Below are 26,128 nucleotides of genomic sequence, written 5' to 3' on the forward strand. Positions count from 1 at the left end.
ATAAAAGCATATGTTTCAGAGTTCCGCATCCTTTAAAAAATGTATGTAAAAATACTTCACTCTAAATTACATGTACCCATTTTAAGGATCACGGTTCAAACTCATGATCATAGTAAACTCTATTGTTTTCATTACTTACTATGTGCACCCAATGAGATCGAAGTGAAAAGAACAAAATGCAATTAAATGCTTCCTTGCATTGTCAGGATTTTTATAGTTATACAAGTATATGATGAATGCAGTTCTTTATACAGAGTGTGGCTCGAATAAATTCCAGTTTAACGGAGAAACGACCACTTGTATGCAGTTAGTAACAACAGACGGAACTACATGGGAGGATGCAAGAAAACACTGTCAACAACATGAAGGTGGTGACTTAGTTAGCATAACATCAAAGGCAAAATGGGATTTCATCATGAAAAACTTTAGAAGTAAGTTTATGAAAAATTGAGAAATATTGGAGAACATTCAAAATACGTAAATCGAATAAAACATAAATACAATAACAGATATAAATAGATTAAAAGAGAAAAACAAACAATAGTCAACAACACGCTAGACAGAAAGGAGAACAATGGGCAGCATGATTCTCACCTACACCCATTGACAAACATAATCTCTTTGCAGATAATTATCCACAATTTTAAATATTAATTACAGGCAAATATTTATAGCAATTGTTGCCTTTCTTGAATAATTCACTTGGTTCTGCATGGTCAATTTTAATAGTCATCTTATGTTAATTTGTCAAATTTGCCAAAAAAACCTAACAGAAAGATCACGACTGTATGGGTTATTCATGTTATTATATGTATACATATAGAATAACCATACATTGTCTCGAAATATCAGTGTTATTTGTACGAGGCTTAGAAACCGGTAGAAAGCGAGGCTGTGCCGAGCATTTCTACCTGTTTCAAGGCGAGTAATATAACCGATTGATATTTCGAGACAATGAATGGTTATACTTTATATACTGCAACTCTTATAAGTGTTCTAAATGAAGTACTTAGGGTAAAAATCATCATTTTTAATTTGAAGCGGACGACGTTAAATTTCCGCGAACATGTATTTTTTATTGACGTCATAAATAAAACTCTACGGAAACGCATTGTCAACGTCATAAATAAGGTGATATACGGTCATGGACTGTATATGACATATAAATATACAGTCAATGCAATTTTACTGCTTAAATAGCACAGCTGCAGTATATTATGAATTTAACTGGTTTTCCTGCATAAAAAATAAAAAAAAATAGTATTAATATGAACTGGCCGATTTAACACACTTATTTGTCATTTTCATTGTATTGTTGTAGACGTTGGACGTGTTGGGATAGGGTTAAAGGATAAAAAATGGATGACTGGCGAAAGTTTTGAAAACATTTTTGGGATTACTTTTCAACTGAATGATTACGATGGTGCTTATCCTTCAGAAGTCGACAATACATGTGGTGTACTAGTGCCGTTGTCAAAAAACAAACTCCAAGATGAAAACTGTAATCTTCGTCCAATGCAAAAGTTTCTCTGTGAGATCGATATATAATAGAATAAGACCTGATGTCCATTGATCTAATAGAAAGTTGGTTATTATTGACTTTAACAATCCAAACAGATTCTGTATTTGAAATTTATATGATGTTGCCCGTGCTATAATTTGACTTTTTTGGGAAAACCAATTTCACACAAATTAAATACAAAGACACCAACGTGAAACGTGTTCGCAACTTCTTAAGACTTTTTGTCAGGAGCATCATAGACGGAGAGATGAAATTTCATACTATAAAACCAACCATACTATACTGATATATGGATGTGACATTTATTGTAGGGTTGATTTTTTTTACAAACAATGAAACATTTCGTAATCACTCTGTTCGCAAAAAAAGCTCGATAGTCATTTTTTATTATTATCTTGTATTAACTGTTTACTTAACTTTGAATATATCGAAATGAAAAAAACTTTCTACCCCATGAATAGATTAGTATGTTGTATTTAGCAAACCGTTCACATTTTAAGTCAGCAATGCCTTTGAATTTGTACTTGTTAGCTTCTTAACTGGTAGAATAGAGCGTCACTGGTGAATCTTGTGTTCACGAAACAATCGTCTGGCGTATATAAGTGTAATACTGGTATCATCAATGAGTTTATTAACCATTGATGTTTCGTTTAAATTATACATTTCCTTAAGATAATTGTCGCGGCAGACGGAGTGATAGGTGATGGTTTCAGAACAAGTGACATTTTTAGAACGAGTTTTACACATGCACAGTCATGTACGTGTCCAAAGTTAGGTACTTTTTCATAACTTGATTTGTTTGGTCGATTTCTATCGACAAATGGCAATGGTTAAGGACAACATGTTGCATTTATAAATGTGTTTTTTTCTCTTTATGTAAAACATACAGCTACTTGCTTCTGGAAACGAGAGGCAAAATATACCAGAGGAACATTAAACTGACAACACCATGGCAAAAAAAGGAAAAAGACCAAAAGCCAAACAACAATAAACAAAACACAACGTGGAAACCTAAAGACTGATCAGATACCAACTTAAATCGTGGTTGAAAACATAAGATGTATTAGAACCGAATCGACTGAAGATGTGAATGACAAGAACAGACCTATAAATATTAGGCAATACATCTAATGTCAACTTTAGCTGAGTGTTTCTTAAGTATTTCTTAATTGATAAACGGACATGTTTAGAAACCTTTGGCACTGAATACTGAATTGAAGATACCCTCCTGGTAAATTTAACTTTTTAACGTATAACGAGTTTCTGTTATCATAAGTTTACAAGAAGGACACATGAAAATTATCTAACACCGTTTTACACCTCTGTACAGTGAACAAGTACTGATGGCGAACGGAAATATACATGAGCCTTCTTTGCATGTACTGACCTTGTGTCATGGATGAATATCCCGTTTCATTTGTGTTTCTATTAAACGAAACTCCTCTGTTTCATACATTGTCTTTAATTGGTTTGCTCAGTTACATTCAAAGTTAGTGATCTAAAACAATTTGTTTTTAAAAACATTTTACAAATGCATGGTTAATACCTGTCCAATGTTTATTATTTTTTCAATGGCCGTTTATATCACAACTTGATTTTGTTTGCCTTATTTTCATCGAAACATGTCAATTCTTAAATCTTAAATGCCACTTGTTGCAATTTTATAGATGTTTGGGTTGATTTCTCATTAATGTTGACAATACAGCTCTTTCCTTCTAAAACATGGCAAATAAGTTAAGATTTGAGGTAATACCAACAGTTGATAACCGTTTGAGAATTTATTACACAGGAAGTCGATGAACAATGATTATTTCTAACAGTAAAACATAGCATTGAGAAAGGAAATGGGGAATGTGTCAAAGCGACAACAAGCCGACCATAGAACAGTCAACAGCCGAAGGCAACCAATGGGTCTTAAATGTAGCCAGAAACTCCCGCACCCGTAGGCGGTCTTCAGCTGGCTCTATAAAAAATATGTATGTTAGTACAGTGAAAATGGACGTCATACTAAACTTACATGTTCACATATCAGAAAGCTCGTATAAGTAGTTTTCTAGAAATATGTAACGAACATTTCAGTGTTAGAATTTATTACACAGGAAGTCGATAAATAATGAATATAAAAACATTTCTAACAGTAAATCATGTTCAACTATGAAGCATGACAACAGATTTATCTAGAAATAATTGACGAACACTTCAGTGTTAGAATTAAGCAGGGACATACAAATGAATAATTCACCCACTGTATAAAAGTGAATACGGTAGATACGATCTATGATAGTATCTTTTAAATTTATTCCGTTATAGTCTTGATTTAGTGTTATTTAGAGACATTGTTAAAGATTGTATGTGGTCCTCGAAATGTCATTTATATTGTATATTTAGTGGTTACGTTGCTCTCACCTTGAGATACAGATAAAGAAATATATGATAGGAATCGACGGCGAGTCAAAAGAGAGTTTAACTCCAAAAAATCCCCATTTAAAATGTGTCCTCCAACAAGGTCATGAAGGAAGACTTAATAAAATTGTATTCAATTTAAGAATAGTTCATGGAAGATAAGTTTAAAATTTTCACGTTACATATGATTTATTTTTGGGTTACCCTAAATAAGTGTTGAGGGTATAATTGTTTAAGCGGTAATCAATATATATTGCTCTTTGCCTCTTTTTATTGATTTTAGATTTATGTTGCATTTTCTTTTTGATGCTGATAATATTTTCTTAAATTGCGTTTCGCACTTGTCATAGATAAAGTTTAACATAGAACGTCACTCGAAATATAACTTGAAGATCATCTCAAACTTTAACTCGAACTATATCTATAACTCGATTACCAGATATAATGCACGGAAAGAATGTTGTCTACTACAAAAATGATGTAATAAAAAGTAAAAACACAAAAATACTGAACTCCGAGGAAAATTCAAAAAGAAAAAGTCCAAAATCAAAAGGCAAAATAGATTCAGCTTTTCTCATGTTTGATAAAATACGAGGTGAACGTGTACGCCCAATAACAAGTTAAATGCAATAAAATTATGATTTGAATGTTGACATAGAATTTTACTGGCCCAACATATATGAATTTTACATTTGCCAATTCACAGAAAAACAATATACTTTATCGGGGCATATTATTTTTATTTAGGCCCTACCAATAATTTTTACTTTCCCCCTACGTGCTGCATAATAATTAGGACGACATCAATTACCAACTTTTTTTTGGTTTGAACTGACTGAGAATCGAATCCACAGCGATTCAAATATGAGTGAAAGTTTTTATTTATTTTCAGGGTACAACACTGAAATAAAATTATCTAATCGATATTTCATCTTTTCAGTTCATTTAAAATGTGTAATATTGACTTGCAGAAGCAAAGCGATTGAAACAATTTACACATGGGGAAATTATACTCATTTGTCTATACGCTTAAACTTAAGTGGATATATATGCTCTCTCCTTTGTTTTATATTATCAGAAAATTTCGTATCATATTTGGACTACGTCAGGAGAATGCAATTACTAAAAGACACGTTAAGAACAATGCCCTAAGACACTAGGTATCTTCTATACAATTCTAAAGTGTTATGATAATCGATTTTGTTTTGTTCACGGATCGTTGTCGATGTAGTGGAAATTAATGCGACTGTTATATAAGTGAGAGGTTAAGCTAGCTATAAAACCAGGTTAAGTCCACCATCTTCTACATAAGAAAGTGCCTGAACCAAGTCAGGAATATGACAGCTGTTATCCATCCGTTTAATGTTTTTGATCTTTTGTCATTCGATTAGAGACTTTCAGAATTTCCTCGGAATTTAGTGTTATTAAGATTTTACTTTTTAACGCACTAAAGTACAACTGCGGGAATGTTAAACTAGCCAAACATCTAATATGCTGATCACTTTGTCAAAGTTATTTTTTTCAAATTTGTCATTTAGACAAACATCATTGTTTATACTGTTGGGACTCATTTTGGATTTTTCATGTTGTTATTAGAAACAGGATACACAATTCAGCCAATTAAACTTCGCCTACGAACCAATAAAATCATTTTGCTTTTGAATATTATTCATCCTGTTATAAAATATATCATTTGAATTTTTTGCAATTAAGTGATTTTGATCTTGTTTTACACAAATGAAGATTATCCTATCTATTATTTACATGACATCCGTATAATTTCAATTTCAATTTAAAACTTCAATTCATTAAAAGTAGGAGCGTTAGAAAAAACGTTAATAATGAGTAGTCTAATAATACCACAATACAAGCGCGTCATTTGGTGTATCGATTGCTCAGTCCGTTTATCTGTGTTTCAATCAAGTTATATCGACCGAGAAGGCTACGGGTCCGTTTATAGTAATTTAGAATACAAAAATACTGTGGATTCTTTAGTATTGGTTGGTTACGAATTTCCATGGATTTCGTGAGATAAGGGAAGCTACGAACTTAAATGTTGGGTTGGACATTTTGATGAAACAATTGCAATTGATAGGTCGAAACTGGATTTGCGTCTAGCAAAACCTCCCGCTGTTATGGCATCGTTAATTATAACGTTAAAGTAATAAAATTATATGACAGGACTACAGTATAAAAAATTGCAAGAAACTTATGGGCAGAGAAATACACAGATAAACATTACGATAGGACATTTCGACATGCTAATTGTTATCAAAAGTACAAGGCCTACACTATTATACACCATACGCGCATATTATCTACATAGGACCAACCAGAATGTTTGATTGTAGATGGCTCTAAACTCATCATAATTGTATTTCAGAAATATCTTCTAAAGTATCTCCCATTAGAAAAACTCTAATGCACTCAAATAACCACCGTGTTTGTTCCCACCCGAATGGTACGTCACCAATATCAAACGTTATATTTTCAAGGACTAAACACATCATGCATCTGAAATAAAATGTGTACTTCTTTTTAACCTAACCCTTATCATCATTTGACAAACGAGTTGGTCTGTATTTTAAATTCGATATCTATTGTAAGCTACCATTTGTGATGATGGATTGATAAAATATCATGCATTAAAATAAAAAGGTTCAGGAGTGCCTTGAAACAATGAATTATTAGCACCTATTAAAACAGTTTTGCTATGACTTTTAAAATACATCAACGATTTGCCTGGATCGAGGAAATCGGTATTCCTAATGTAAACAAACAAATAATTTAAGAAAAATTGGTTTATATTTTGTCTTGTTATTTTGTTTCATTGATTCTATTCGAATGCATTCTGAATATTTCCATTCGAAGAATACTGAAAAATATTTGTATCAATACATTAAATAAGTTTGATTTTTTTTTATATCAAATTCCCCTTGTAACACGCAGTAGTACGTTTTAAAAAAGCGAAACATATTTTGTGACGAAGAAATCTACGACACAAAATATCCGGTTTAATGCAATTCCACAGTATTTTCTTCTCATTTCGAATTACATATTTTTTCGTTTCTCTTTTATGAGAACATACATGTACCAATGGATACAAAGACAGAACTACAAAATGAATTTTAAATTCTATCACAGTTATTTAAACGATATAGGAAATATTTATGTTTAATCAAATTTTGATCAACAGTTTAGTTTGACTTCAAAATCAATGTATTTTGTAATCAATTGGTTTACAATTTAAATCAATTGCCGATATACCTTATTTTTCTGCTCGCGGTGATAAATCAAACAAAAAATGGCTCAGTATTGGCATTAAAATCGAGTTTTTACCTGGAACGAACTAAACGTTTACAAGTCTCCCTATGATCTGCGTAACTATTTTTTAATTGATCCAACTTGAAACAGAATAAATAATAAACACTACTTATATTTCAATTGAGTGATCGGAACGAATGCATTTCATTCAGTCGCTTGTTATCTTTAGACAAGTTTTTTTATGTTATTAAACAAAAGTGCATTTCTTTCGTTTGACGATATAGTTAAGGAGGTTGAGAAACAAAAATGCATTTTAAAAACTCAGTATTATTATTTCTTGTGGTTCAGTTCGCAAAACATAATTATTCTTTGAGTATGGAAGACGTATGCTCGGCTGATGACGACACGTGTATGAAACCAAAATTTTCTGGGGTTAGTATGATCGAAAAGGGTAAATGTTCCTTGACAGGAGTACTTCTAAGATTTCACCAGCTGTCACTGCTTGAGTGTGCTAAAGAATGTTTCGTTACGTCACAATGCACGTCTATCAATTACAAACAAAACTGGAAATTATGTGACCTTGTGATGTCTAATGATAAGGGAAACGAGATCGCCGACGACTCGACCTGTATCAAAAGTAATATAACAACATGGCAAAAGGTATTTAAGAGCGCACACTTAAATTAATTATTCTGATTATTCTTATTATATCAGATTTTATTTTATGAATTGTCTCTGTTGGTGTTCTGTTTCATTTAACAACAACATACACGTTATTATTTGACAATGTATGTTTTTTTTTTCACTAAGAATGAATAGTCCATTTGCCAATTATCGTTTCGATTCTGCTATTGCACACTTTTTAAACAAATTACTTCCCTTTGTCAATCGTAGACGGGTTCCAAACCGAACGAAATTTACTTTTGCTAATGAGAACTTTGAAAGTATGATGAATGGGAAGTGATGTATCGGCGGTTTATAACTCATTTTTCATAAAAAAAAAATTTCTGATGTCAAAAGTATTTAGATTAACAACAAATTCCTGTAACAAAAAAAAAATGAAAACCTTAAAGATTACTCACATACGCACAGGTAAATTTGCTCGTTCTGCTAGCTCTCCATTATTAATGATAATTTACTATTAGTCCCCGACCCGAGGGTATCACCAGCCCAGTAGCCAGTTCTTCGGTACTGGCATGAAAATACTTTTTTTTTGTGTTATTAAAATTTGCTGTTACAAAATATTAGAAATTATTATAATTTAAGGAATGTATCTCTCTCATGCAATGCTCTGATTCCTTTCACGGATTTGGCTATTCTTTTTGGACTTTTTGGATTATAGCTCTTCATCTTTTATATAAGCTTTGGATTTCAAATATTTTGGCCACGAGCATCACTGAAGAGACATGTATTGTCGAAATGCGCATCTGGTGCAAGAAAATTGGTACTGTTAATTTTATTAATGTCCCTCATAAGGGAAACAACTGAAAGAAGGATCTCTAATAACAAAGTCAATTACATGAATTGACAAATAAAATTATTATAAATATAAATATCGTAAATCTAAAATGTCATCATTGACTCGGGACATTAAAAAATTGTGCATTGCATGTTCTTATCGCAAATTGATTGTCCTATCATTTTAAGTGGATACGTAATATGTGTCATATACTACATATTGTTGTTTAATTCACAATTAAATGGCTGTATATCATCTGCTTACTCTCCCGGAGTAACTGATATCACCACCAGTTTTTGGTGGGGTTCGTGTCTTTAGTTTTCTATGTTGTGTCTTGTGTTTTATCATTTGTCTGTTTGTCCTTTTAGTTTTTAGCTATGATGTTGTCAGTTTATTTCCGATCTTTGAATTTTTTTAATTTTCAAGTGAAATCGTTCGCCCCTCTTTTTAAAATGGTGCATTGTTTCTTCTTTATTCCAACAATGCTGCATTAAAATGGTGATTTCTTTTAATATGTTTCAGTCATTGGCTGGAAAATGTACAGACCACATTTGTGAAGCAGGACAACAGTGCATATTCATTGCCGATGAGCATAGATTAGAATGCGTTGAAGCATGTAAGTTTCATTACTAATATTTATTTGACAGAACTTATTTACTTTTGAAAGATATCAAATGGGTACTGCATGGATAAGACACGACGACACGATACACGAGCAGTACGTTTGGGTTGGATTTTTTATTTGTACAATTCAAAGGTTTCTGCAGAGCGAACCATTTTGTTATCCCAATCGAATTATTTATTGGAAACTCGCAACACACAGAGATCCTCCCAGAAAAAGTGCTTTTCTCTTATAAGTTTTTATTCTTCCTTGATAGTACAGGCCTCCTTTTGGAGTATTGTCGTACTGTTTTATGTAAATGATCGATGTTAGAACAACAAGTGTTCGGGTAAATGCAAATTATCTACAATGAAAACGGTTCTGCTTTTAAAAAACGATAAAAACAAGGTTCGACATCTATCGGAAATAGACCACTTGCACACAGCCCTTTTGTAGCCTTTTTCTGAGTTCAGTATTTTTGTGTTTTTACTTTTTAGTTAGTCTACTCGTTCTTCTATAATTATTAAGTACAAATCGGCGTTGTATAGCTTCTAATTTGTTTATTTTGTCCTTAGCAGATGAATCCCAGATAATAATAATAATACTGCTAAATTCTTTATTTAAAGAGGGTAAACTCAGTTAGTTACAATAAACTAATCTTCACTGAGGCCCTCAGAGTATTCCATGAGTGGCCTGAGAAGCTTTTGATAACATAATGCTTGAGTTTTTCTAGGACAGTTTTTGGTATATTTTTAAGTTTCTTCTTTAATTTTGTCCATGTGTTTGTTCCAACTTAATGTTTTGTTTATGGAGATGCCAAGATATTACGCAGAGTAAACCTCTCCTCGGATATGGGCGTTGATTTTATAATTTGTCTAAAATATTTTTCGCTTTGTTGTTGCTCTTAAGAGCTGGCATTTTTGGAAGAAGAATTCCATCTGCCAGTATGCCTTCCATTATTGTAGCCCATCCAGGCCGTTTTGCACATCTGTTTTGTTTCTTATATGTCGGAAGAGAACGCAGTCGTCTGCGAGAGATTAACATTTGAAGATGACACGTACTCTAGGAGGTCATTTACAAAAATATGAAATATCAGCTGGCCAAGTACGCTACCTTGTAAGTTGTAGGACTCAAGACTGCACTGGCGAAATTTCCGACGATTCTCCTTCCTAGAGTATACATTGCTGTCTGTCATCCAGATAGTTTATCAGCCATTTTATCATTGTCCCTCGAATGCCATTATGGTCGATCTTGTACTGTAGTCGCTCATTTTGGACTTTTTCAAAGGCCATGCAAGTGCAAGAGAATTAGATCTACTTGTTCTTTATTGTCGTTGGTTTTTGCTAGGTCTTGAATCGTGAAAATCAGTTGGGATTCACATGAACATTTATTTTAGCATCAGTCAACATGGAGTGATTTTCTTGGTGTTTGATGATATTGGTACAGATGATATGCTTCTATAGTTTACATAATGTTGCAGTTAGCGAGACGGTCGGAAGTTGGATGCTTGGCTACGATCTACCTGATTTAATTTTTTTCTATATCCGCGCTTTTGCAGATGTAAATTTTGAGGGTGCATTGCTATGACATTATTATAAACAAAGTCGATGTCGTGGTCGTCTATTCTAGGAATAGATTCGAATCCATTTACCAAGGATGGTCTGTTTGTGAGGAAACAATCGAGTTTGTGTTCCGTATTTTTTTAATGGATTAACCAATTGAATTGATAAATGTTAAAAAAAAAAAATTTAAAAGATCTTCAAAATAAATCTAATAGGTTTTTATCTATGTAAAAACGGAAATTGTACAGCAATATTCTATATAATAAAAGTATAATATAAAGTGACAGAAAACGGATTGCAGTTAATTATTTGTTAAACATTGTTTTGTAGTTCGCGCTTTATTCCAAAATCTACTTCGGTTTTAAAACCCTACGGAATGTACAAAAAGAAGCATTCAAGCATTCATCAATAAAGAAGAAGTAAACATTTTTACTTCCCCAGCGGCCTCAAAATAATACGGGACCTATTGAGTTCTACAACATGTCATGCGCAGATAGTGCGCATACAATTGTGCAGTTTTGTTTATATTGATTAAATTTTTGAATGCTAATTCAACTAATTTATCTAGCTTATTTAAAGAAACTAGGAATAATATGTCAGGATTAATATGAGACATATTATTCGGGACCTTTTTAGTCGACTACATCGTTTCTAGACAGGTTATTTTTGACCAGGAAAAAACGAAAACTTTGAAAGAGAGGTAGCTGCTCCCCGCACGCAGAATAATGGAATAAGAACAAATAATTGTCGACTCGGAGTAAGAATAATGCGTTCGAGTAGGATTGATTGTCTTTCTGTGAAAATGCACGTTTTCAAAACCCGATGCAGGGAGTTGGTAGTATACAAGTGTGAGTTCAAATTAAAATGTCTTAAGAGATTCTTATGAGACTCATTAATAAGTTTTGTTTGCATTACATTTAAATGTTGAATTTGATGCAACTTTCATACGAGTGAGAGGTTTAGGTAGCTTTAAAATCAGGCGCAATCCACCATTTTCTAAATAAAAACATGTCTGAACCAAATTAAGAATATGAAAGTTGTAAACAATTCATGTGATGAGGTTGAACTTTTGATTTTGTCATTTGATAACGGATTTTCTTTTTTAAATTTTCCTCGGAGCTAAGGTTTTTGTGACTTTACTAGTAAACAGCTATCCAACATCATGAAGTTATTTGTGGCGTTTGTTTGTAGTCAAATTGACCTTTTTTTATATTCATCATTGTAGATTGTAAAGGTTTACCCATTACACCGAATGCTACAGTTGACGAGCAGTTTGGACTACGACGGAATATAGATACTGGAAATAAATATAAATGTTACAAAGATTATAAGATGGAGGGAAACCCTTTCGCCGTCTGCAAAAGTCCTGGACATTGGAAAGTATTGTTTAATTGCACACCAATCAGAGGTAAAGTGACATTCAACAAACACAAGGCTAAGTCTACAAGCAGCAAAAATAAAGTCAATTGCATATGAAGCAAAACGAGCGTTTGGTACATGCGCCGTATTTGATTTTTTAGATTGCAATTTTTTGCTTCACATATTTTGTTTCTCATGCAAAATCTTTTACTATGCTACATTACAATTTGACAGTGGTTTATACATGTTATATCATCTACATACAATATAAAAGCATATGTTTCAAAGTTCCGCATCCTTTAAGAAATGTATGTAAAAATAATTCACTCTATTTATATATTAAAGTTGGAAACCATCCTTTCCTCTTTGAGGTAGACAGAAAAAACAAATATCAAGGAGTTGTGTGAATCATCGATCGCTAAACTAAACGGAGAGTTTACGAGATTGAGTTAATAACCTTTATCTCTCTCATTCCTTTCAAACGATCTAATATTACCACATCCGTGTTTTTTGCAAAAAAAGTATTGATTCACCCTGTATTGGGAATCATAGTTTATCTACGGATATTTGTTTGTTAATTGTTACTTATACATGTATCTCGTTTTCGTGCTCTATACGTACTAGTTTCTTGCTTTTTATATTTGTATATCTTTTACTCTATCAAATAATCAAATGACCAAATACTATTATGTTCACAGACACGTAGTGGATAACTGATTGGTTGCAATTTAATCCCGATTCTTAATTACGAAAGCATTTAAAAAAAGAACGCTAACCACTATTTTGAAATGCTTGTTTAACATTTTGTAAAAAAAACCATGCTTTTCAGTGAGTTAACTTTCATCAAAACACAGAGTGTTCCCCTTTCATAGATAAAGTGGATGAAGTAAAACACTTCCAGAATGACAAGCATTTTTCATGAACCGTACCAATGCGTCTGTGCTTTGCTCCATGCTGCTGCAGTTATATTTTCATTGAAATTGGATAATTATCTTCAAAACTTTATACTATGATTTTTGGTTAGTTTTGAATCGCAGAATGAATCGTGTGATCGGTAAAATACATGAACTATGCAAATCCTAAATAATATATTATGACCATGATGACGGAATATAAGTAATGAAATCCATATACCAATGTCTCTCTTGCCGTATAACCATGATAACACACCTCAGAGTATTAATTGCATAGGTTTACTATAGGACAAACAAAACCTGAAAATACATTATTTCATTGATTTGTGTTCAAAACTTAAAAAAATTCTATTTTGTGTCAGTTCAAATGAACTCAAGCAAGGCAATGCAAATTCGATTTGGATATCCATGAACAGAATTGGCCTGGCACTGTTTTGCGCTATCTCGCCACCCCTGAATAATTCTTACGAATTAAAAGTTGGACCTGTAGAAAGTCAGGAATATGACAATTGTTATGCATTCATTTGATGTGTTTAAACTTTTGTTTTGCTTTTTGATCAGGGTCTTTCCGTTTTGATTTTCCTCGGAGTTCAGTATTTTTTGTGATTTTACTTTTTTTTGGACCAATTTGTTATTCAGATCTCGCGTAATCGTCATATATTGATTGAAGTAGTTAACATACTAGATTAGGTGATAACAATATCTATACACATGATACAGTTTATAATGTTTATGTCTTTTTGAACTATAAAATATTCATTGATATGATATGAGAAATAAAAAACTCCATGCTTACTTTTATTATCAGATACCAGTTTCATTAACAGTATGCAATAAAATAATCTCCTACACACAAACATGCGAGTCATTGTCAAATATTGATTCAAATATTGTACTAAATAACTTCAATTGATAATATAATACCATCTATACATCTTTATGATCTATAAAATATTCATTGCAATCAGACATTAACAATTGAATGACAATATTGAAGGCAAATTTATGGGGGATTATATACACATGATATATAAACAAATAATTTATTTATTTAGCAGTTAAATTTACGTTATGGAAAAAGGCTGATTTTCTTGAAATCATGCGCAAAAAAATCTTTGTATTGTTAAGTTGCTGATAGTTGTACGAAGATTGCAATAATGCTAGTTTGTTTGCTGTTTTCAATCATTTGATAAACCATGCAGGTTTGACAAATATGAATCTCAGACAGTCCATTCTACTGGATATAATACATGTTTTGGCTATCACTAGCAGTTTAAATATGAAAGATGTATGCCCCGCTGATAATGTATCCTGTGAGGAACCAAATATATCTGGTCCTGGTTTATTGAAATTTAGTCAATGTTCCAAGATAGGAGTACTTTTAAGATACAATACAATTTCATTACTTGAATGTGTTAAAGAATGTCTGATCACGTCACAATGCATGTCTATTAACTATAGACAAAACTGGAATTTATGTGATGTTGTTACGTCAGTTTCCAATAGCAACGATATGGACAACGACACAACGTGTGTAACAAGTGACATTTCAACATGGGAAAAGGTTTGATACATTAATTTTTGACTTTTTTTGCAAAAAAGTTTTCAATATAAAGATGGTGATTGTTTCTGCTACCAAATATTTTCATATTCTTGTGGCGGTCTTTTAACACTTGGAAAAATAAAGATTTTGTAAGAGTCGATTTTGTTTTCACAACAAGAAGACAGAGATAAAATTTAATTTAAAATAAAAAAATTCTTAAAACTGATTATGTAGTAAAAATAGATTTTAATCAGGTTGTTTGTAGAGCTTTTATACATTCAGCTTAACAAAGAAGTTTTAATCCAACATATCAATTAAATTCAAGAGGAGCTTTTTGTCTAAAAAAGCTGGTCTAAATGAATAGCAAAATGAATATAGGTTTAACGAAGTCCGACGGAGTCATACCATTAAATGGTTAATATTTCTATCTTATTAATGGAAAGTTAAAAACCGGTATATTAATACATATTATCAGTACAAATCAAATCACTATTGAGCTGACCATTAAATCAAGGATAATCAGTGTACCAGTAATTAAGTGCGTCCGATACGCTTTTTTTTAAATACGAATGCTAGAACACAAAGATTTTGATCTAAGCATGTGTATATATATATATCAAATTATATAAAAAAATGAAATAAAAGTAACAGGAGTTTGAAAACATTTGTTAATTGATATGTATGTAATAAATTGTACCAAACGGATTCCTGGGTGAAAAGATATAACAGCAATGATGCTATAATATAAATTAAAGTGTATCATTAGACGGTAAATTGTACAACGTTTTGTTTCAGTCTTTTGCAGGTATATGTGTTGACCATACATGTGCAGAAGGAAGTAAATGTCAGTTTGATCACGTGACCAGCGACATTGTGTGTATTGATGTGTGTAAGGTTCAGTTTGTTCTTTTAATTACTCTTTTTTCTTCTAATGCAATATAATTTGTATTTTTATTTTTGTAATATCATTTCTAACATCATAATCGACTATACAGAATGTGCTATAAAAGAGGCGAAGTATAACAGAGGGACATTTAAACTCATAAGTCGAACATTATCTGACAACACCATGGCTAAAGAAAAAAAACCCAGACAATCAATAGTACTATCAACTCAACATAGAAAAAGACTAAGTAGCACAAACCAACCAAAACTGTTAAGGTCGTACTGAATTTGATATGAAAACACTTATTTATGTTCTATTATGAATAGGAATTATAAAACGAGGATTTCAATTGTAGGTGCTTTTTTTTTTATAGATTTGTATTTTATAATTATTTTACTATTTTTCTGCATTTTTTTTATTTTTGACTTTATTGTTACACTATTTTCTAGTCCTCATGCAGAATTTCTAGTATCTTCTTTTTATTTTATATCCCATTTATTCTATTCTTTTTTTACTTAGAGTCCATTGTTCTCTGTCAAATATACCCAACATGCTTTTATAGAGCATTTGAATAGGTCACAATCGCCATAATGAATTTCAAAAGCAGTTCTTGGAAAATGGAAGATGCATGAAACTATCTGTTTTACAATTTTGTAATAATACCTTTGTGCTTTTGTATATGTATGTTAATGTTGACATTTAATGTAACGTTAAACTCTGTTTGTCTGCTTTTTGATAAACAAAACAATACAATACATTATAAATTTTTAATGATTATGGCAATCATATGCGATTTAATCGTTCAAATATAAATGATATCATTGACTTCAATTCATGTCAGTCACTTAAAACCACATCAAATTATTATATAGAAAGAAACACACAACTGTTAAGGATGTTTGCTGCTCAGTTTCAAAATATATAACTTTTCTTAAAACTAGTATATATTTACAGGAAATTAATTGAGGGATCAAAATAGCAAAAAAAATATAGGGGTCAATGTGCTTGTTTTCGAGATATTAGCCATTGGAATTTTGGCGGGAAAATGTTTTCTCTAGATTTTTCTTAGCTTCATCATTGACCAGTTAATGTTATCAAAAACTATTAAAATATGAATGAGATTTTATAAGACTTTTACAAATGGCTTATAACTATACATGTAAAAGATTTATAAAAAGAAAAATGGGAGTTCAAGGGCAAATTTTATTAAGGCAATCAAATGGATAAAACCAGAGGATTTCGAAAATCTGACAAAAAGTCCAAAACATGACAAGCAAACATCCTTGATATTTATTTTGTTTTGTACTAACACAAATTTTACAAATGCTGCGTATTTGGATTTGTTTTTATCAGTATGTCTATAATTAGATAATTTAAGATTTAAAAAAACGATGATGTACAAGTGCTTCAATACTTATAGAGTTAAAAGGATATAGACAGACCATCAATCTATTTCGATTTTGTTTTGAAATTCCAACCGTTTTCTAGAAAAATCGAAGGAGAGGACACTGATTCCCTCTTGTAACAGTATTTTAATCGACTTAGTGCTAAAAAGTAAAAATAATAGTGTAAATATGTTGAGACAATTTCTAGAAATATACACAGAAACATATGGTGGAATGCTCAAACAAAATAAAAATATTGATATACTTAAATAATGATGAGCCCTATCAACAAATGGTACCTTAAAATAATGTGCAAATCTTTAAGATACATTTTGACAACTGAAGTTAGAATATAAGCTTCTAATTAATCTCTATATAAAAAAAAATTTAAATAAAAAGACATTATGTTTTGTATATATTTGATATGCTTGAAAATATTCTATTTTTTTAACATTATTGATGAAAGTGTTAGATTTATAGTATTATTCAAATTAGACTTCCTGTTATGAGAATGTAAAACAAATTATTTTGTTAGAAAGCATCGATATTTCAAATGTTAAGTTTCATCTTGTGTTGCAACACCATATAAGATATATTCGAAACTATAATATCGTTGAAATCAGACTTTATAGTAAATTCTTCTATTCCCGAAATGCCTATTGATATTGGGGATTAATTAATAAGATGATAAAACTTGCAATTAAGTTCATTTACAACACGACTTCTTTCTGAATTACAAAAAATTGGCAATTTTACCCAAAATTCAAGTAATAACAGTTTTTTCTATAAGTCTTTAAATATTCAGCAAAGTGTTTTTGTAAGACTTCGGCTTCTACTTAGACTTATTGACAATCGTTTTATATCTTTTTTACACATTTTAGACAAAGAGGAAATTTGTTATGTTGACTTGACATCATTTATGTCCTATATTATTTGATACGTTTAGATACTGTTTTTTATTCTAATAGAAAGGGCCACTAAAGTGTACTTTTTAACTTACAACTGATTTGATTTTTACTGAACATTTGTGAATGTTTTCTAGCAATTTAAAGTTCAGCTCTGGTCGTAATACATTGATGATATTGATATTATCCGTTTTTTTTTGGTTTTGCAATGACGTCATTGTTATACATTACGACATCAAGAAAAGGGAATGTTAAAAACCAGTGATATATATCATTTCTATTTTAGATTGCAAAGACATGTCATCTATCCCCAATGCAGAAACAGTCGAACCATTTGGTTTACAAAGACAATATAATATTGGAAATAAATATGCATGTAAAGACAATTTTAAGATGCAAGGAAGACCATTTTCTGTTTGTCAGAATCCTGGTGGTTGGAAAGTACTGTTTACGTGTGTCTACGGTAAATTAACATACAGATACTTGTTGTTTGTAGATTCAAAATCCTACTTTGCTATCGTGTAAAGGTAGAAATAGCTTAGACTACTAAAGCATCAACAATAAAACATATCAATATTTGCATTTATTCCTTTGCCGCCTTTCAAAGAAACATATGGCAGTAGAAATAATTTTGACTGCATTATTGAAATACGAATAAATTACAAAATAATTGGTTATCTGTAATGATTTCACTCATCGTGCACTTGAAAACTCCGTGATCTTATCGCTGCCTTTAAAGCAATTCATACAAAAATTATGTACCAAAATACCTCGCACAAAAATAAATATGATAATCAAACCAACTAGTTAGGAAAAAGACAAAGAACTAAAACTATGCATTTCCTAATTAAAGACAACATTGCAAAATGTATGTATACTTACTGTACATATACAATTAAGTTAAATAGTTCAATCCTACATAAATGAATATGTTGTACATAGTTCTAATAAATAAAGGCAACAGTAGTACACCACTGTTCTAAACTCAGAAGTCGATTTAGCTGATCTATCTGATGAGTTAAGCCTTTTTCAACTGATTTTTATAGTTCGTTCTTAATTTATGTTGTACTGTTATATACTGTCCCAGGGTAGGGAAGGGTAGAGATCCCGCTAACATGTTTAACCCCGCCACATTTTTTATGTTTGTGCTTGTCCCAAATCAGGAGCCTGTAATTCAGTGATTGTTGTTTGTTTATGTGTTACACATTTGTTTTTCGTTCATTTTTTTACTTAAATAAGACCGTTTGTTTTCTCGCTTGAATTGTTTTACATTGTCTTATCGGGGCCTTTTATAGCTGACTATATGCGGTATGGGCTTTGCTCATTGTTGAAGGCCGTACGATTACCTATAATTGTAAACGTTTGTGTCATTTTGGTCTTTTGTGGATAGTTGTTTTATTGGCAATCATACCACATCTTCTTTTTTATATAAGAAAATAAATCCGAGTTACTAACTAAAAATGAGTGAAACGCATCAACTCTCCATCCAAATAACAGTTTATAAAAAGTAAACCATTATAGGTCATTGTACGGCCTTTAACACGGAGCCTTTGCTCAAACCAAATAACAAGCTATGAAGGGCCCCAAAATTACTAGTATGAAACCATTCAAACGGGAAAACCAACGGTCCAATTATATAAAAAACGAAAAACAAGAACACGTATAAATAACATAAACAAACGACAATTACTGTAAATCAGATTTCTGAATTCGGACATGTGCTTTATAGTTTATAATATTTCCTTTAATATTGAAACAGAGTGTAATGCAGATGGGTTGCAGATTGAAGAAGAGACTACATCTTGTATAAAGCATATAACAACTACGGGATCGACATGGAAAGAAGCCAGAACAATTTGTCAACAACAAGGTGGTGACTTAGTAAGCATAGTATCAAAGGAAAAATGGGATTCTGTAATGGATCACTTCAGAAGTAAGTTTTTGGTTTTATGATAAAATACTCCGAAAGAACAAAAGCACTGCATACAAAAACCTTTTTTCATAGGAAATTTGAACCAACTGATTACCACAAATTCCTGATGCTGAGTTAAACCCAAAAATTAAAATTAAAAACAAAATTCATTATTGATTTTTTCCTTGATCAAATTTTGATATATTCCACGTGTATTCCCCTTTTTTTGTCTACCTGCAAATATCTCAAAACTTCCAATTAAACTTCGTTCAGCTCAATAAACATCACAATTAGGATGCCCTGGTGTGATAATATGAGACAAGTTTATAAATTTGTTGATATTTTACCCATGTTCTGTCACCTTACCAAAAGGGAAATAGTGAGTTGTTATCTTTATTTGGTGTCTGTCGGCGTCGTAATCTGTTTTGTTTTATGTGGACATACTCCTTCTTAGACTATAAAGTATTGAAAAGTCTCTCCTAATAATCAACATGTCTGTAAGGTTTTAAAAAGGGTTCAATAAAATTATTGTTCATAGAGAATATCTTGCAGTAACATAACTAAGATCGAACTGCTGTGTTAAATCAGAGTAATAACTTTCTAATGACGAGTCCTAACACTTTTTAAAACTATAACTATATGCTTGAAATTATACACGATTAAGAATAATTATAAATAGTGAATTGGTCTTCAAGAAAAGTTTATAAAAACGTCTGACGACTTGTTACATGAGTTAAGGCTATTTGGTTGACGACGAAAACCCATATATATTTGTTTACGGTCGACGAAAAAGGACTGTAAATATCCATTAAGACTTTCAGAAAATGTAGGTCAACATGGTCCAGATTGGCAGTCGACAAACGAACAACTAGCATGTTCCAGTCGAAAAAAAACTTAATGACAGTGATACAAATTAAAAAAAATCAGTTGTTTGCAAAGCTGTAACTGTGTACATAGATATAATGTTTTCTAAATTAGAAAAATGAAAACGGCATGCATTTTGATCACTTTAGAAACAAGTCTTATATATCGGGCGGATATTTGATACCCATCCCTTTGTCGTGGACAGCTACTTAATTTCAAAGAGACAATCTGTTATAGAAAGGACACGACAAATTTTACAAATTATTAAAATTGAGTAAATCGTCTGTTGGCTGCATAGATACTTTTGTCGTATTGTATGGAACAAAAAATTAAAAACCTACACATATATCAAATTATTCACCCGCCATCACGTGGTGACTCCCTATGAATCCGTAGGGAGTAAGTAAATAATATAGGTGGTTAATGATGACATCATCTATTGATTGTTTTTTTTATTATTATTTTCTTTTCTACAAAACGCATCAGATAAGTCGTGCGAGCGATAAATTCGTTAAACTCTTCTCTTCTGACCCCTACGGATTTTACTAACCCTCTTTGGATCTGAAGGGGTCAGTAGTTAACTATATAACTAAAAATGGTTCAAAATCATCAATGACTGCCTATATGAGATATTTGTTTTGGATTCTTATAAAAAAAATTGATAATGATTGATGCAGGTTCACTGGAGCATCTGGTGTATTGTAATTCACATAGATTATTTGCAGGTGTTGGTCATGCATGGATAGGTCTTAAAGATAAAAGATGGATGACCGGTGAAAGTTTCAACAACGCTTTTGAGATTAAAATACAACTAAATGATTACGATAGAGATTACCCCAAGGAAGACGAAAATACATGTGGCATAATAGCTCTATCCTCATCTATACCACTCCAAGATGAAAACTGTAATATTCGTAAGCGGGAAAATTTCTTTTGTGAAATTCCTATGTTACAAAATTAGACTAAGTGTTGTTTTTTTCACAAATATTTTCCGGCCACAACAATTAAAGTTTGAAGAATATTGTTGTGTGATTTAACTAGTTTACTAGCACGTCGATTAGTCATAAAGATTTCTATAAAAAATGTAAAACAATAATACCAAAGACGTTGCAACGTTATTAATTTGAAAAATATAATGTTAAATTTATGAAATGACAACTTTGATTTCAATGAACAATTTTGTGATTTTATGATATACATGTTCTTCTATCTTTAATATTTACTTTGCAACAGCTTTATTTAATTGCCTTTGTTCACAAGTCTTATGTAGTGGAACTTGTATCATCGCCTGTTTTTTTTTTTATTTAAACCGTTTGCTGTCTTTGAAAATACAAATGTATCAAATAAACTCATCATAGATACCAGGACTAAATTTAGTATATACGCCAGACGCGCGTTTCGTCTACAAAAGACTCATCAGTGACGCTCGAATCCAAAAAAGTTAAAGATGCCAAATAAAGTATGAAGTTGAAGACCATTGAGAACCTAAATTCCAAACAGTTTTGCCAAAACAGCTAAGTTAATCTATGCCTGAGGTAGAAAAACCTTAGCATTTCACAAGCTTAAAAAAATGGTAAATAGTAAATTTATAAATATAACCATATCAATGACAGTTCATCTCAGCACAAAAAGTGCTGACTACTGGGCTTTTGATACCCTCGGGGAAATAAATCTCCACCAGCAGTCGCCTCGACCCAATGGTTGTAAATAAACTCATCATAGATACCAGGACTAAATTTAGTATATCAGCCAGACACGCGTTTCGTCTACAAAAGACTCATCAGTGACGCTCGAATCCAAAATGTTAAAAAAAAATGCCAAATAAAGTACGAAGTTGAAGAGCATTGAGAACCAACATTCCTAAATGTTTTGCCAAATACAGCTAAGTTAATCTATGCCTGAGGTAGAAAAGCCTTAGCATTTCAAAAGCTTCAAACAATTGTAAATAGTAAATTTATAAATATAACCATATCAATGACAGTTCATCTCAGCACAAAAAGTGCTGTCTACTGGGCTTTTGATACCCTCGGGGAAATAAATCTCCACCAGCAGTCGCATCGACCCAATTGTTGTAAATAAACTCATCATGGATACCAGGACTAAATTTAGTATATCAGCCAGACACGCGTTTCGTCTACAAAAGACATATCAGTGACGCTCGAATCCAAAAAAGTAAAAAAATGCTAAATAAAGTACGAAGTTGAAGAGCATTGAGAACCAAAATTCCTAAATGTTTTGCCAAATACAGCTAAGTTAATCTATGCCTGAGGTAGAAAAGCCTTAGCATTTCAAAAGCTTCAAACAATTGTAAATAGTAAATTTATAAATATAACCATATCAATGACAGTTCATCTCAGCACAAAAAGTGCTGTCTACTGGGCTTTTGATACCCTCGGGGAAATAAATCTCCACCAGCAGTCGCATCGACCCAATTGTTGTAAATAAACTCATCATGGATACCAGGACTAAATTTAGTATATCAGCCAGACACGCGTTTCGTCTACAAAAGACATATCAGTGACGCTCGAATCCAAAAAAGTAAAAAAATGCTAAATAAAGTACGAAGTTGAAGAGCATTGAGAACCAAAATTCCTAAAAGTTTTGCCAAATACAGCTAAGTTAATCTATGCCTGAGGTAGAAAAGCCTTAGTATTTCTAAAACTTCAAAAAATTGTAAATAGTAAATTTATAAATATAACCATATCAATGACAGTTCATCCCAGCACAAAAAGTGGATAGTAATAGATCAAGAAGAGTAGAATCGTAGTTACACATCTGTTTAAGTGTGTCAGTCGTGTTACAAAACAGATTATTTTTTTAATAATATGTGTATTTAGAGTTTGACTCTTGTTTTGACACATATACATGTAAAATATTTATGCTCACGTTGGGTTGTTGTCTCTTTAATGTATATCCAATATCATTTTTTTTCTTCATGTGATAAGCCATGTAGTTGAACATAAATATAATTTAAAGTCACTTTATTCATTATATTTCTGCCTTTAAGATAAAAGATTGAAATTTATAATTCATTTATCTTGTATCATAACTGGTTATACTATTGATGTTGAATATTAATGAATTATATGTTTTTGTAATTTGATGTAACAGCAGATCTTTGATTTTCCAGGTCACACTAATTGAGTATTTCCCTAAAGTCTGTGAGATTCATTGCTTTGAATCAAAAAGTGGAATTTTGACGTCATTAAAGTTTTTAAAGTTTTTCTTTATCTTTTTTGTTGAGATGTGAACCTGAAGTACTTATAAAGGTTGTATGACCAAAGAAACAGGGAATTTATTTTATTGTGACTCGCTGAAAAGAGGGACGAAAATTTAAACTGCAGTGTATACATATATCTATCTAAATGGTGTGCATAACTTATGTCCTTGTATTTGTTTTATATAACACCATATCAAAAAACAATAATTCATATTTTTTTGTGAGCATTCAATATGATTCCTTCAAAATAACTCATTATTCAAAGCATTGATTAACATATTTTAAGTCAGACTCGATTTCGTATAAAAAGGATCGTTAGCATTTTCTAATATTTGATACGAATACAATACACACAGCCTTTGATATTGTCAACTAAATTTCAACGAATTAATGTTGTAAACATAGCTAAGACGAGATTTAGTTTATAACAACTGTCTGATACTTATACATTACAGACAGTCCTACGTGTGTGGCATACTCATATTTTTAAAAGGAATAACTCGTGGCCACGATCCACTTACTCGTGGCCACGAATTGGTTATAAGTAAGTCGTGGCCATGAATAAGTAAGTCGTGAACACGAATAAGTAAGTCGTGGCCATGACTTAGTAATGTGTGGCCATGAATAAGAAAGTCGTGGCCACGAATAACATGAATAATTAAATAGTGGCCACGACTTAACAACTCGTGGCCACGAATAAGTAATTCGTGGCAACAAATAAGTAACTCGTGGTCACGACTAAGTTATTCGGGGCCACGAATTAGTGATTTGTGGTCATGGAGAAGTACGTTGTGGCCACTACTAAGTAACTCGTGGCCACGGATAAGTTATTTGTTGCCACAGATAAGTAAGTCGTGGATACGAAAAAGGTAATTCTCATCCTTATTTCAAATCAATATTTATTGCTAGCGTCAAAGAATAATTCCGCATTAAATATAACAAAAGCGGTTGGTAAATAATAGGAGTCGAACATTTTTGTACAATTATACATTTCTATCCGAAACTGTTCCTTCACCGACAAAAATATTGTATGATTTTATAACAATAACGTTTAAATCTTGCTAAATGATGTATACGTTTTTTTCAACTATTGTAGTAATAAAATCAACGGTACCAATTTTGTTGCACCAGATGCGCATTTCGACAAAACATGTCTCATCAGTGATGCTCGTGGCCAAAATATTTGAATTCCAAAGCTTATATAAAAGATGAAGAGCTATAATCCGAAAGTTCCAAAAAGTATAGTCAAATTCGTCAAAGGAATCAGAGCTTTGCATGAGGGAGATACATTCCTTAATTTGATAATTTCTAATATTTTCTAACAGCAAATTTTAATAACACAAAAAATCCGTATTTTCATGCCAGTACCGAAGTACTGGCTACTGGGCTAGTAAATTTCGCGTTGGCGATTTTTTTTATCAGTTCATTATATATTCCGTTATACATGACATGTCATGCGTTTGAATAAGATCTTATTGATATTCGTGTGCATTCAAATAACTTTACAAGCAAATTGCATTTTAATTTTTATAAAAGTGTAATAAAGTTATACTTGTAAACATATAACAACTTTATTTCTGAAGAAATATGAAAAAAGAAAAAAAGTGTTTTATTGCATTAAATTAAAATAAGGTTCACAAACATCCGTGCACTTGTAAAAAGACAACATGACTGACTTTATGGCATGGGCTTTGCTCATTTTTGAAGGCCGTACTGTGGCCTATAAATGACCTATATTTGTTTATGTCTGTGTCATGTTGGTCTCATTTGGACAGTTGTCTCATTCGCAATTATACCACATCTTCTTTTTTTTATTTTTGTTTTATGGATATTTAAATAAAGTTGCTTGAGTTAGTTCAAGATGTAATGCAGTTATATGTAGAATTTATCTTAGGTTATTTTTATTTTTAAACGATGAAACGAAGAAATGACGCAAAAAAGTGTAAAGAAATCCATAAGTCGGACTCCACAATGGTAAAAAAGGGACGAAAATGCAAACAAAAGTCTCTTAAACTTCACAAGAAATAGAGTTAATTTTTTAATGACGATTTTTCAAATCAACTGCTTTTGACAAATCATGATATATTTTTTTTTATATTATAACGGTAACGTTTAAATAATTCAGATCTCTAACAAATTTAAATAACTTGACAAACCACAATATACAATTGCATCAAATTGACGGTAACATCTATTTTCTGTACCGATATATCTTTAAATCCCTTTCTTTAATTAACTATAGAAAAAAAGAACATCATAGGAGTTAGTCTTTGATTTGAACCTACGGTTTATATTAACACTTTGAAACGACCGAAGATTAAAATGATAT

General features: G+C 31.6%; 1 protein-coding gene across 1 annotated transcript; it reads left to right on the forward strand.

Moving 5' to 3' along the window:
• Positions 1-280: 280 nt before the first annotated feature.
• Positions 281-1,885, forward strand: LOC134719635 (uncharacterized). Its single transcript, XM_063582620.1, has 2 exons — positions 281-431; positions 1,322-1,885. Exons 1-2 carry the CDS (start codon positions 302-304, stop codon positions 1,546-1,548), a joined length of 357 nt encoding a protein of 118 aa, XP_063438690.1. The 5' UTR covers positions 281-301; the 3' UTR covers positions 1,549-1,885.
• Positions 1,886-26,128: the final 24,243 nt, after the last annotated feature.

This window comes from Mytilus trossulus, chromosome 5, assembly GCF_036588685.1.
Source record: "Mytilus trossulus isolate FHL-02 chromosome 5, PNRI_Mtr1.1.1.hap1, whole genome shotgun sequence".
NCBI classification, from domain to species: domain Eukaryota; kingdom Metazoa; phylum Mollusca; class Bivalvia; order Mytilida; family Mytilidae; genus Mytilus; species Mytilus trossulus.

Coding starts and splice junctions, on each gene's coding strand:
- LOC134719635 (XM_063582620.1), top strand. CDS start 302: ATGCAGTTAGTAACAACAGACGGAACTACATGGGAGGATGCAAGAAAA. Junction 432..1,321: donor CATCATGAAAAACTTTAGAA/GTAAGTTTATGA, acceptor GTATTGTTGTAG/ACGTTGGACGTGTTGGGATA.